This window comes from Cervus elaphus, chromosome 26 (genome assembly GCF_910594005.1).
Source record: "Cervus elaphus chromosome 26, mCerEla1.1, whole genome shotgun sequence".
In the NCBI taxonomy this organism is placed as follows: domain Eukaryota; kingdom Metazoa; phylum Chordata; class Mammalia; order Artiodactyla; family Cervidae; genus Cervus; species Cervus elaphus.
The window spans coordinates 34,622,124-34,636,215 of NC_057840.1; the positions used below are offsets into that span (position 1 = coordinate 34,622,124).

At 42.5% G+C, this 14,092-nt stretch overlaps 1 protein-coding gene across 5 annotated transcripts in view; it reads left to right on the forward strand.

Moving 5' to 3' along the window:
* PLEKHG1 (pleckstrin homology and RhoGEF domain containing G1) overlaps nt 1-14,092 on the forward strand; it is a 240,714-nt gene that overhangs the window by 190,351 nt on the left and 36,271 nt on the right. For all 5 annotated transcript variants that reach the window (XM_043887987.1, XM_043887984.1, XM_043887986.1 and 2 more), the window contains 2 exons: nt 1,704-1,773; nt 10,441-10,487. In XM_043887987.1, coding sequence (XP_043743922.1) covers nt 1,704-1,773; nt 10,441-10,487 — 117 coding nt within the window. The remainder of the gene's footprint in view (nt 1-1,703; nt 1,774-10,440; nt 10,488-14,092) is intronic.

The window sequence follows — 14,092 nt, forward strand, 5'->3', positions numbered from 1 at the left end:
AGGGAAGACTGTTCCCAAAGGAGAGATTATAGCTTAAATGGTATCTAAGAAACAGGGCATCATCAGGATGGTGTTGAAGAGAGGACCCAGCAGGCCCAGAGAGCACCTGTCCAGGTGGAACTGGAAGGACAGATGGCTCTAGGAAGGGGGTCACTAAGAGAGAATGCAGCCCATAATGATCCAGTGTTTGAACTTGGTGAGACATGAGTTACACTTTTGGCACAAAGTTTGCAGGTGCATTACTGGCTGTACTTAGGAAATCAACCCTGGACAGTCATTGGAGTGATTGATGCTGAAGCTCCAATACTTTGGCCACATGATGTGAGGAACCAACTCATTGGAAAAGACCCAGATGCTGGGAAATGTTGAAGGCAAAAGGAGAAGAGGGCAGCAGAGGATGAGATGGTTAGATATCATCACCAACTCAATGGACATGAATCTGAGAAAACTCTGGGAGATAGTGAAGGACAGGGACGCCTGGTATGCTGCAGTCCATGGGGTCACAAAGAGTTGGACACAACTTAGCAACTGAACAATAACAACTTTGAAAACCAAACAAACAAATGAAAAAAAACAAACAAACATGAGACCATTTCAACTCCAGGGAAAACATGGTTGTACAAGAAAGGCAGGGTAGCTATGGTATACTCCAAGGCTTAGCTGAGAATAATATTTACATAGTCTTTAAAATGTAAGCTCTGGCTTTTAATCTAATTAAATTTCCTAACAGAGTTTGCTGAGAAAGATGAGAAGAAAGGGAGCTAGGGGAAATTATGAAGTAAATACCTAAGACTGAAAAATAATGAAAATGCATTGCCAGCATGTTTGGAAACCCAGATACAGATAGCTGAAATGGCTAAAAGTTGTAAGTGTTTCCAGGGAGTGGTAGTCGAGAAGGGGAAACAGAAAGCAAGGAACTGTACAGCTATTTTTATCACAATTCCTGAAGAACTGTTTAAATTTTTATTAACTATGTGATACACAGATAATTAAAATAAACACTTAACATATTAAAATACATATTAATATAACTTCCATGGAATGTAATTTGGGAATGTGTTAATGTTTGGAATGAAAATGCCCCATGACCCAGCAATCCCATTCATAGAGCTGTATGCGACCATAGGAGATTAGTACATTAATGATGCTACATCCACAGAGTGCAATGGCACTCAGTTAGTTACTTAATGAATCAATAAAAATAAATAATACAGATTTTCATCTGAGGAAAGAGATTTTCTCCCCTGGCATATTTTTCCTTTAGAGCACTATCTCCATGTATAATTTTGTGTAAATCAGTGTGATTTTTCACTGCATGTCTGGCTCTTCAGTGGATTCCAAGCTCCAAGAGACACGCTGGTGTATTTGTTCTCAGTGCTTTGTCTGGTACCTGGAAAGCTATGGGATCAATGAGTGTGTGTGAGCATGCGTGCAGATTTTGACAAATGTCAGGCAGACTGAAATGTTGAGTAGGACTTATCTCTGGGTGGCAGAGTTGCAGGTCAGACCTCTGATTACACCCCTGCTCCTCCATGACCTCAGGCAAGTCATTTATCTAAGCCTTGGATGTAATGACAAAACCTCAGATATCCAGTTAAATGGTTCCTTATAAATGCCATGTAAGTGTTTAAACGTCTAAGTTATTTAAAATGTCCTCAACCCTCAGACCACAACCTAATACATTCTTTTTTCTTTTTTTTTAGTGAACTTCTGCAAGACTTGGAAAACTGTGAAAATGATCCTGTGGCCATAGCAGAGTGTTTTGTGTCCAAGGTAAGCAGGGTTCATCTCTCTGAGCCAACCAAGACAGAGACAGAGACACACTGTTCTCATTGTAAAGTTAAGATGACCGATGTGCTCCATATTGGATGAAGTCCACCACTAATCTCTCTCACTCTGAGGGTATTTTTCTCCCCACTAGCCAGGAAAAAAAATTCACTTCCCAGTAAATTGTGTGCATGCTTGTGTAGTCACTTCAGTTGTGTCCGACTCTTTGCAACCCCATGGACCATAGTCCCCCAGGCTCTTCTGTCCATGGGATTCTCCAGGCAAGAATACTGGAGTGGATTGCCACTCCCTTCTCTGGAGGATCTTCCCAGCCCAGGGATGGAACCCACATCTCTTATGTCTCCTGCATTGGCAGGTGGGTTCTTTACCACTAGAACCACCTGGGAAGCCCAATAACTTAGCAGTTGTTTCAGAACTTGTGTAATAACTAAGTGATGCTACGTATCTGTCCTAAGAAAAACTTTAAGCTTGGGAAGAGGAGAGTCCAGAATAGAAGAATGTTAGAAAAATAAGTACATATAAAAGATGACTAGATCAGTTATAAAAATCTATAAGAATATAAATGCTTTACATTTATATAAATATATATTTAATATACTGCCATATACATATGTATGTGTATATAGTTACATATATATAGATAAACATATGTATATACACATATATATGGCACTAGCTTATTCATTTAGTGGAAAAACAGAACAGAGTTAATCTCCTGCCTCTTAATTATGCCCTTTAATTCTCCTACATTCTTCTTAAGTTGCACTGATGGCTTAAAAAAAAATGCAAGGAGAGGATTTGAATTTTAAAGCTTAAATGACAGTCAGTTTAAATTCTGTACCCAGGTAAGAGAATTCTGAAACATACAAGGGAATCCTTTACAACATGACTTTCTTGATGTCCTACTGTAAATAGAATCTTATCTTACGTTTCTCTAAAAATTCAGCAGCTTTTGTTTGGAAACCTTCTAGCAGAAATTGTTTTTCCAGCAAAACTTCATGTAATTTTTACAGTTGTGGTTTCAAATGTACAAAGGTTGAAGCGAAGTTCATGATGGCGCTTTTGGGTCAACTGAGAGTTAGCACCTCATTTAAAGTCTCGGAGGCCAATGTGAACTTGGAGACATCCCCCCAGCCTGACCAGGTTCCAGGGTTATTCCACAAGGTTATTTCTGATGATCCAATGGTTTTGAATCCAAACATAACACTCTTGGCTCTACTCAAGTGGGGCTCCTTAAAGGCAGTTGATGGACTTATATATAAAACACTCCTGACTTTGTGGGTGGCAGGGTATGTGTTTACATACAAAATGTTTGTGCACACATGCTTACACACACAATTCTTCTCACAAGTGGCTTGTGTCACAGTGAAGGGTAAGAATTTGGAAAAGAGAAGGAAAATGAAAGAGGGAGAAATGGGTAAAAGATAACACTGAGTGTATCAAAGAAGCTGTGTTAGAATAACCACAGTGAATAAACAACATAGAAGCTTTCGGAAACATTGGGGCTTTTCTGGTAACTGTAATCACAAGTTGATTAAAGACGATCCAGCATATGCTTAGCTCTGGTTTAATTATTCACATAAAAGTTTGTTTATGCGCCAGGTTGCCAACTCCCAAATCTGATTTCTTGTTGCGATATTGCCAGGTTTAATTGGAAGACTGATTGCAGCACTCCACACTCGCGTGTGTGAGCAGGGAATAGTGAGGGGGTGTGTGTGGGTCTGGCACAGCCTGCTTCTCACTCAGCACCCTGAAATTTAGAAGATGTTACACTTTGTGGAACACAAGCAGCTGCTCACCTCTGGGGAGGAGTGGAAAATTGCTTTAATTGAGGGGCCGTTAATGAAAGAGGTGAAGCTGGCGGTTGCCGTCTGCTTTTATCTGAGTCACTGGGGCTTACACGGAGAGTCAACTTTGACCTTGCTTTTGTGGTATGGCTAGGCGACAGAAATCCCTCCTGACAAGAGGAGAACGCAGCCCTTCTTACCTGCTGCCCAGAAAAGAACAGCAAAGCGCTGCAGAAGCCCCTCTCGGGAGGGGTGAACGGCCCCGCCAGGCAGGCCAGGCTCTCGCCCGCCGAGCGCTCGCCTGCTCTCAGGACTCTGGAAACACCTGGAACGGGTTTCCGTGGCTTCCTGCCTTCACCTCCACTCTCATTTCCGTCACTTAGCTTGACTGTCAGCCAGGCTGACCCTGGGTGACATTTAGGAGGGAAGTTTGTCTTCGGAGGCCCAGCTTCCCTTAACCGCCCCCTTTCACCTGATGCGTGGCCCCCTCCACTTTGGAGTCTGTCTCCTCTCAGTACTCAGGCATGTGTGTGTACACGCACACACACACACACACACACACACACACACACACATGCACATACACACAAACACGAGCCACTTGTTGAAATTATCCTCAGGAAACTGCTGGTATCAGATAATAGGTATGATTGGAGTCTATTCAAATCAATGTCCTGGGCTTCCCGAATGGCGCTAGGGATAAAGAACCCCCTGCCAAGGCAGGAGGGGTAAGAGACGCAGGTTTGACCCCTGGGTCCGGAAGATCCCCTGGAGGAGGGCACGGCAACCCACTCCAGTATTCTTGCCTGGAGAATCGCATGGACAGAGGAGCCCGGTGGTCTATAATCCATAGGGTTGCAAAGAGTCAGACACGACTGAAATGACTTAGCATGTGCACACACAAATCAATGTCTCCTTACAGAGTAAGCCTTTCTTGGTAGTGTCCTGTGAAAACTGCTCTGTCATCAGTGAGTGTGTGTATGTGTGTGTGTGTGTGTGTGTGTGAGAGAAAAGGAGAGGGAAGGAAAGAGATGGAGTGGGGAGACATTAACATTATGGCAGAAGAAACCCTAAAATCACACAGATTTCTATTTTCTGATTTTTCATTCAGGAAACGTTCAAACACCCTTTGTCTTCAGTTGGCCCTGATCGTTTTATTTTGGTTCTTTCATAATTAAATGTCTTATTTTGACATCATCACTAATTGCAACTTGAAAGTGTTAAATAATGAGAAGAAGATATCTATTTTTATATAATTTTCTCTCATTGCCTTCTTTCTCCCTAAATACTTCTGAAAAGGATTTGAGTGCATATATCATAAGAAATAGTTATTCAGGGATTAACTGAGTAGGAGTTACTGATTTTTGTGTAAAGCCATTATTTGAACTGTCCACAGGGCTCATAAATTCAAGATCAAGTATGCATTTGGTTCTATATTAAGAATATATCAGTGATTTAAATCGAAACTGTCTAAGACAGAGCCATGGTGTCACAGAATGCCCCAAAATTCGGTTGTGCAGAGAAGCCTTGAGGTATTTTTAGGGTAGCTCAAGAAGATGATGTAATTTAGAATATTTTTATTGAGGCCATTGTGTTTGGTATTTCATATGATGCTACATTTAAGGAAATGAGCCAAATAGCTGTTCAACCCCATACTGAGTGTGGCAGGAGGCAGGAACAAAGCAAGAAAGTGTGAGTGTGAACACACCCAGAGAAGGGCTCCAGGGACTTCTCTGGTGGTCCAATGGTCAAGACTCTGTGCTTCCACGGCGGGGGAATACAGCGCAATCCCAGACCAAAGAATAGAGAAAGAGAGGGGCACTCCAGTCTGACGTTAATTTCCTGAAAGACCTTGGGCAAGTCACTGTACCTTTTTTATCCCTGGGGAAGGTGGAACACTCCAGTGCCTTCAGGAGCTAAGCTGATGAACACAGTGCATGAATGGGCCTAGGCAGAGGCCAGAGCGTCAAGGTACTTACGTCTTGGGGACAAAAGTGTTACGTGAAACTGTAGGCCTAGGGCCTGTGGATCTAATACTTTTTCAAGAGAAGCCAAAAATAAAAAAAAAATTTATCTTTTAACTTTTAGAATTTGGCAACTTAGTGTTTTTTTTTTTTTTTTTAATACTATGCTTAAAAATTTGGCAGCATACCATGTTGGCAAGGCCATGGGGAAACAGACACTCCTATAATTGTGGGAAAATAAAATAGACCCTCTGGAGGGGAATTTGGCTATGTCTAGGAAAAGTACATCTGAATTCACCCTTCACTCCAGCAATCCTACTTCCAGAAATCTATTCTAAAGATACAGTGACAAAGTCTCAACAAAGGTGATGTTATACTTCACAGTACTCATTGTTACAATTTATAAACCTATATAAGGTGCATCCTTAGTCCTGTCTCACTCTTTGCAACCCCATGTACTGTAGCCCACCAGGCTGCCCTGTCAATGGGATTTTTCAGGCGAGAATACTGGAGTGGGTTGCCATTTCCTTCTCCAGGTGACCTTCCTGACCCAGGATCAAACCTGCGTCTCCTGCATTGACAGGCAGATTCTTTACCACTGGGCCACCGATAGAAATATGCAATACATGGAAACAGCCCAAATGTTCATGAACAAAACCTGGTTGAATAAACTATGGCATATCCCCATAACATAGCAGTACAAAGCAGTAAAAGCAAATAAAGACTATTTCTATATACTACTAGAAAGGGGATGGGGTGGGGAGTCTCGCACTGTGGTTCTCAGGGTGTGGTCTCTGGACCACATCATATAGGATCTTGTTAGCAAGCAGATTCTCAGGCCCTACCCAGACCTACCAAATCAGAAACTCTGGGGGTGCAACCCAGTAATCTGTGTTTTAATAAGCCCTCAAGGTAATTCTAATGCTGAAGTTTGAGAATCACTGACATAGCTTGCTTTTATTTATCTAGAAATGGGGAAGGTTATACTTATATTTCAATGTGTATGTTTAAAAAAAATTTTTTAAGATAAACTGTAAGACTGGAAGTTGGTTCCTGAGAGGAAAGGCAGGGAATGGACTAGAATGAGAAGGCATAGAAGCCAGACTTCTCTAAGTGTGCATTTCTTTGGAGAGTTGACTTTGAAACCATGTATTTATTTTACATAATTATAAGACAAAGTTTAAAACAGCCTTCAAAAAATGAAAGCAGATTGAAACAATGAACCTAACTGTGAATCCAGTTTGTAGCTTGACCACACAGAGGAAATGCCAATCAATTAAAAAATATGCTATGGGCAAAATACAGCAAATACATCCTTAACTGTTTTCAGTAATGATATCATATATGATGGTTTCAGTATTGTTGTTCCAAAATTGTGTGTATTGTGGGATAAAGGAAATGAATATTCACAGTTGTGTCATTGAGAACTGGAATTGGCAAGACAAAGAAAATACAGATTAAGAATGAGGCTAATTAGAAACACTCTAGTCCTGAATCTGAATTGCAAGAATTAGCATGAACTAAGCATGTGTTTTTGCTTTAGAAACACCATATTTCTAACTCTGTCCACTGAGAAGGCCTAGAAATAATAATTAACCTGGTAGCAAGAGCATCGCTAACGCTCAGATTGTGGTTTCCACATACTGTTTCTTACGTGAAGGAATCCTGGCTCCGTGGAGAACAAGTGTGGGAGGGAAATATGCAAGAGGGTCTGAAACATCGTGTCACCCCAGAAAGCAAGGCGCTACTGGAGGCTGTAGGTCAGGTCACAGATACTCAAGAAAAGGCTCCTATTGGCCAAAGATGGGATCATTTGAGCATCATTAAAAAGATAGCTAACTAAAAACAACTGAAAGTCATGAAATATGTTTATATTCATGAAATTCACAGTGATGTTTAAAAACCCAAGTCCTTTATAGGAGAGCTGATGCATTATTTTGAAAATTAAGGAAAGGAATTGAGCGTTTATCCTGTCTTTCCCATACAAACCACAAACTGCAGGGTAACTAATCTAAGGCAGTTCCTTTTTTGGAAAAAATCTGGCTAATAAATGAAGAATGGAGAAAGCAATGGCAACCCACTCCAGTACTCTCGCCTGGAAAATCCCATAGACGGAGGAGCCTGGTAGGCTGCAGTCCATGGGGTTGCTAAGAGTCAGACACGACTGAGCGACTTCACTTTTCCTTTCATGCATGGAAGAAGGAAATGGCAACCCACTCCAGTGTTCTTGCCTGGAGAATCCCAGGGACGGGGGAGCCTGGTGGGCTGCCATCTTATGGGGTCACACAGAGTCGGACACAACTGAAGCGATTTAGCAGCAGCAGCAGCATGAATCAAAAGACCTAAGCAGTAATTACCAGTGATTATTAACATCACAGAAAGAGAGAACCAGCTCCTATGCCTCTCAGTTTAAGTACAATCAAGTCTATGGTGTACTTGGGCCACATTATGGAACCTAAATCCAGTCAAGCCTCTTCTAAACCACAAGGAGCGTGGAAGACAGGAGAACATAGTAAAGAAAGCCTTAGGGACGTGATCAGCAAAACTGAGACTGCAGGAGACTGCAGGACAAATCATTTGGTTTCTTCAGCTTAATTGCACGGGGGAAATGAGAGGGGGAACTTATAGGTTAGAAGGGACTTAGATATCAACAATATCAAGTTGCTATGTGTGGATGTTGTTTGGAATACAGAGCAAGCAGCAAACTGTAATTTTAAAAAAGAAAATAAAAAATAGGAATAATGATAATGAACCCTCATGATATTATGCAATTATTTATTTACATTTTATTGATGTAAAGTTGGCTTATAATGTGTATAATTTCTGCTATACAACAAAGTGACTCAGTTTTTTACATATATATTTCTTTCCATATTCTTTTCCATTATGGTTTATCACAGGATATTGAACATAGTTCCCTATGCTATACAGTAGATATATACTAGTAAATATATTGTTGTTTATCCATTCTGTATATGTAATAGTTTGCATCTGCTAATCTCAACCTCCCAGTCCTTCCCATGGAATTATTTAAAGATGATAATAGCATTGTAGTGATGTTTCTCTTTTAAAGTCATGTTAAAGATATATACTAACGTGTTTACAAGTAAGTGAAATGATATTATGTCTAGAATTTGTTGATAAGGGAACCTGGAATCAGTTTGTTGATAAGGGAACCTTAGCAAAAGGCAAGAAGCCCCCATTAGTTAGCTGAACATTTAATGCGTTTGAGGCATCGCTGCCATGCTAGATCTACAGATGAGTAGACCTGGATCCTGCTCTCAAATAATTTTCAGCTTCATAGGAGATAGGGGCATTCATTAGTTCAAAAAACATTATGTGCCAGGCTGGTACACTATGGCCCCTCTCCTGCAGGAACTCACAGTACAGAGTGGCAGACAGATGCACAAAAAATGTCATGCTCATTTGGCAAAGGCTGTAAGATAGGTTGGCACTAGTGTTGTGGGGCCCCAAGATAGGAGCAATTGGCTCAGTCCGAGAACTCAAGAAAGTCCCTTGAGAGGAAATAAAGCCTCAGTTCAATGTCAAAAGGTGCCTCGTGGCTGTCCAGTGAAAAAGATGGGAAAGGCAGTGGGCAGAGGAAGCTGCAAACACAGGGCTTGAAAGTATCCCCTTGCACAAACTTCCAGCATGTTCTGACCACATAATATTTAAATTATCTGCTTATATTTCTCTCTCACACTGCAAATGCCCAGAGGACCATGAGCACCTGGGGGCAGAAACCCTACTGTCTTCCTCTACCTATTTGCCTTCAGATTCATCTAACATAGCAGATGCTCAATCAGTATTTAATGATCTCAAAGCCACAATGAGGTACCATTTCACGCCAGTCAGAATGGCTGCTATCCAAAAGTCTACAAGCAATAAATGCTGGAGAGGGTGTGGAGAAAAGGGAACCCTCTTAGACTGTTGGTGGGAATGCAAACTAGTACAGCCACTATGGAGAACAGTGTGGAGATTCCTTAAAAAACTGGAAATAGAACTGCCATATGACCCAGCAATCCCACTTCTGGGCATACACACTGAGGAAACCAGAACTGAAAGAGACACGTGTACCCCAGTGTTCATCACAGCACTGTTTATAATAGCCAGGACATGGAAGCAACCTAGATGCCCATCAGCAGACGAATGGATAAGGAAGCTGTGGTACATATACACCATGGAATATTACTCAGCCATTAAAAAGAACACATTTGAATCAGTTCTAATGAGATGGATGAAACTGGAGCCCATTATACAGAGAGAAGTAAGCCAGAAAGAAGAACACCAATAGAGTATACTAACACATATGTGTGGAATTTAGAAAGATGGTAACGATAACCCTGTATGCGAGATAGCAAAAGAGACACAGATGTATAGAACAGTGGACTCTGTGGGAGAGGGTGAGGGTGGGATGGTTTGGGAGAATGGCTCTGAAACATGTATATTATCATATGTGAAACGAATCGCCAGTCCAGGTTTGATGCATGAGACAGGGTGCGCAGGGCTGGTGCACTGGGATGACCCTGAGGGATGGGGTGGGGAGGGAGGTGGGAGGGGGGTTCAGGATGGGGAACACATGTACACCCGCAGCGGGTTCATGTCAATGTATGGCAAAACCAATACAATGTTGTAAAGTAATTAGCCTCAAAAAAAAAAAAGCATTTAATGATCTCAAATGAGTCCAAGTGCATGTGGATTCTAGGTATAAATCAAGGTAGTTAAAATGGCATGAATGATTGCCACAGGGACTCAGAAGACAGGCCAAGGTGGTTAGAGAAACAACTTCTAAAACAACACCTTCTAAAGGATGAATGATATGTCTTTTACTTTTCATTGAATGTTGATGTCTCTACTTTTTTTTTTTCTTAGCCAGTTACATCTCTTTTGTTTCCTTGCAGAGTGAAGAGTTCCACATTTATACCCAGTATTGCACAAACTATCCAAGGTACGCCTTGAATGTGTGGGGATACTTTTGCTTACCATCATGTTGCTTGAAGTTGGTCAACACAGTATATGTGGTCAGGAGGCACTATGTGCCTGGCGCTGTGCTGAATACTGTGGGAAAACTGCAGAAATGCTGAGAACGGATCACAGGGGTACCCCGATATTGATCCATTCAGGCCTAGGGACTACCCAGCAGGGCCAGCACAGGGGAAAATTGTGAATGACCTTAAAGGAGGCCAAAAAGATTGTTAGGTGTCCTCCATTGGACTCCTAGAAGTGTTTGGCTAGAAGAAGGCTTATCTATTAACCCTTTTGTATGTGTGCTGTGTTTTTAAGAATGTGGGATGCCCTGCTAATGAGTTAATCTATCTGGGGATAAAATAGGTTATATTTTTGCTATCTAAGTTCTAGAAGCTGCGCAAGTTTTATGGAGCGCAGAGAAGGGAATGATCATGATAAGCTTCCTTACCTGGACCATCAATTCAGGTTCACTTACACCCGAGGTGCTGGCAGGAGGTCTGCTGAAGGAGCACCCTCAGTGATCATTCAGTAAGGGAATCAGGTCTAAGGCCACGACTCACTCTGCTGGAAATCTTTTTTTCTGCAAAAGACATTTATTGAGCACTTATTAATTTCAAGTGCTGCTCTTGATGCTATAAATACAAAATGTGGTTGAATTTCATTTTCCCAGCAATCTAGAGATGTTAAGGGATTAAAGAAAAGCAGAACACATAGACAGCACAGGGCCTGGCCCTGATAAGTCCTCCAGAAGTGCTTGTTCATCACCGTCCCTGCCCCATCCCACTGCATGGGTGAAATCATCGAGCCTCCAGTAGGTTTATTGAATTTGCAGGAGTCACACAGCTGACAAATGAGCGAACCCAGCTGGGATTTAAACCAAGGTTGGTCTGGCCTCAGACCTCATGCTGCTACATCCTTGTAGAATTTCTGAAGCTTTGTGATTCCCTCCGCCCCGTACCTTTCTACTGTCTGCCTGCCCATGACTAGCAGGACTAGTGTTGTTATGTTAGGCATGAACCAGGAAGAGAGCTCAGGGGACTTTTGTCTACTCTGTAGCCAGTCTTGGTATGGACGTGTCCTTAAGGATAAAGTGGGTGCTGGGGTCCATCTTGAAGAGAAGCCAGCAGGCTGAGCCCTTCCTGCCACTGTGATCAGGAAGAGCAAGTGGGTCATTCCTTCCTGGGGGAGGCCCTAGAAAGCCAGTGTGGATTAAAGGATGTGAAGCCAGAGGCTCGGGCTTACCAGTGGCAAAATTCTTTCCATTGGAGGGTTTTCACCTCATCCTCTAAATACTGGTCTGCATATTGTGCTGTGGTCATTTATTTGCTTGGTGGCCAGGGATGTTTTTCCCAGGTTTCTCTGAAAACAAAAAACAAAACCCCACATACAAACTAGTACATTTATCCATCTCCTTATCTGTAGACCCACCCACACTTTACCCAGTTTCACTTACACAATTCTCTCTCCTGAAACACGTGTTGCCACCTCTCTGCTAAAGATAATCAGGAAATTGTAGGCTGCCCCAACTGAATCCATGGTCCTTATGCCAAAAGCCAGCATTATACCACACCCTGATGCAGAGAAATCACAGAATCAGGCCTCAACTTCTCCATAGACCTTCCTCCTGAGAAAAATGGAAAACCTTTCCACTCTGAAGAATCAGCAGAGCCCTGGACCCAGTTACCAAGAGCCAGATGCCAGAGTGGTTTGTGTGAAGGATTATGTCTGTGTACATTTCATTATAAACATGTCATATGAAGAAATATCTTCTGAATATTTAGTTTTTGAGGTTTATATTAGGAAGATTTTTCTAACTTCATAATAAGAATGGAGAGTGCAAAATGAAAGCAACTTTTATAAACTTGGCTGCTTCAGGGTCAGGGGACAGGCACAGTCATTTGTGCAAGGACATTTTTGAGGGCCTGTCCTTCATGGAGCACAAGTCCACATTCAGCACACACTGGTGGGAGATAGGAACTAATATCCCTTGCCTTCAAGCAGTTCATTTTCTTTTGAGGGTCAGAACTGAACCAAATGCAAGAGTGGAACAGCCATTAGGAAGGATCAAATCCATGAATATAAGTCAATGCAGCACCACCTCAGTCATGTGTAACAGAGGCTAAAGATGCATGAGATAAAGGAGGAGAAGTCAGGACAGTTTCCTGGAGGAAGTGTTTTCTATTTTGGATCTGACTTCAAAAAAGGAAAGAAACATGTTAGCAGGGAGATGCTCCCAGGCCCTCTCAGTGAAGTGGGTACATCCGAGTCTTGCCCAGTTGTGTGGTTTTCATGTTCATAGAAAAAGATTTTCTCTCCTCCCCCTCCTAACCATTTGCCCTCTGAGGCCCAAGCTTTCCCTCCCTTCCCCCATCTTCACAAACTGTGAGCACCAGGTGTTTCAGCCCATCTGACAACGTGTCTTCCCCTTTTGGACCCGGGCTGGTGATATTAAGAGTCTCCTGCACGCCTTGACAGATGTCCTTCTTCATAGCAGTCACGCCCCGGTGACTTCCCTGGGAAAAGGCTCCAGCCCTCCCTCTTGTCCCCAGGGAGAGGCCCAGACCCGCTCAGGTCATTGTCCTCGAATGTCCCCCCGTGGCCTCAATCTGGAGTTCAGTGTGCTTAGCATCTCCTGCAGGTGTCTTATCCTTGTACAAGAACTCAAGACTTCAGAGGGTTAGACAGCCAGTGGGCAGCTGATTCTGACTCTAAAAAGCCTTAGAAAAGTCCCTGGGTTACATGATAAAGAATCGCTTTGAAATCTTCACTTGAAGGGAAAAATAAATCCGTTTGAACAGATACTTCTCCAAGCAGTCAGACACGAAAGGGATTCTGTTCACTTCGTCAGGAGACCACCGTCCATGTCACTTCCTTCCAAGGAGTTTATTTTGTTGTTTGACTCTGATTTTCTGAATTAATTCTGAAAACCTAATAAGATTTGGGGAGAAAGGGGCTGAAATTACTTCCACCTGCTTCTAACTTATGAGACCATGAGATTTTAATTTGTGTGTGTGTGTGTGTGTGATCTCACAAGACCACCAGTTTACTTCATGTGTAAGCTGTGAGCATTGTTTCAGCCATCTCTCTAGGATGTTTGGGGGCCATACTTCTTGGAGTGGAGAGGAATCCTGAGCCATTTTTTTAATACACTCTGTAAAGTGCAATCCTTGAGGACCAAAGTTAACCAGCTGTTTCAAAAACTGAATTTAGAATGAGGAGATACCTGGAGGTGGACAGAAAGGTCTGTTCAGAGATTCTCAAAGGGAAGTTCCCTGGGGGACGAGGTCTCCAAACACCTGCACGTAACATCACACACTCTGTGCACTTACACAAACACAACCAGCAAAGTAGGCGACAGATGTCTGGCGCGGGGCTGGGTCTGCTGGAAAGAAGCCACTCCTTTTTCTTAGTACAGTGGTGACCGCTCCTTGCAATGTAACTTGTGAAAACTGAATGCAGATATGAAGCTGAGCAATGAACAGAGATGCTCATGTGTGTGTGCTCAGTCACTCCACCATGTCCAACTCTTTGCAACCCCATGGACTGTCGTCCACCAGGCTCTTCTGCCCATGGAATTTGCTAGGC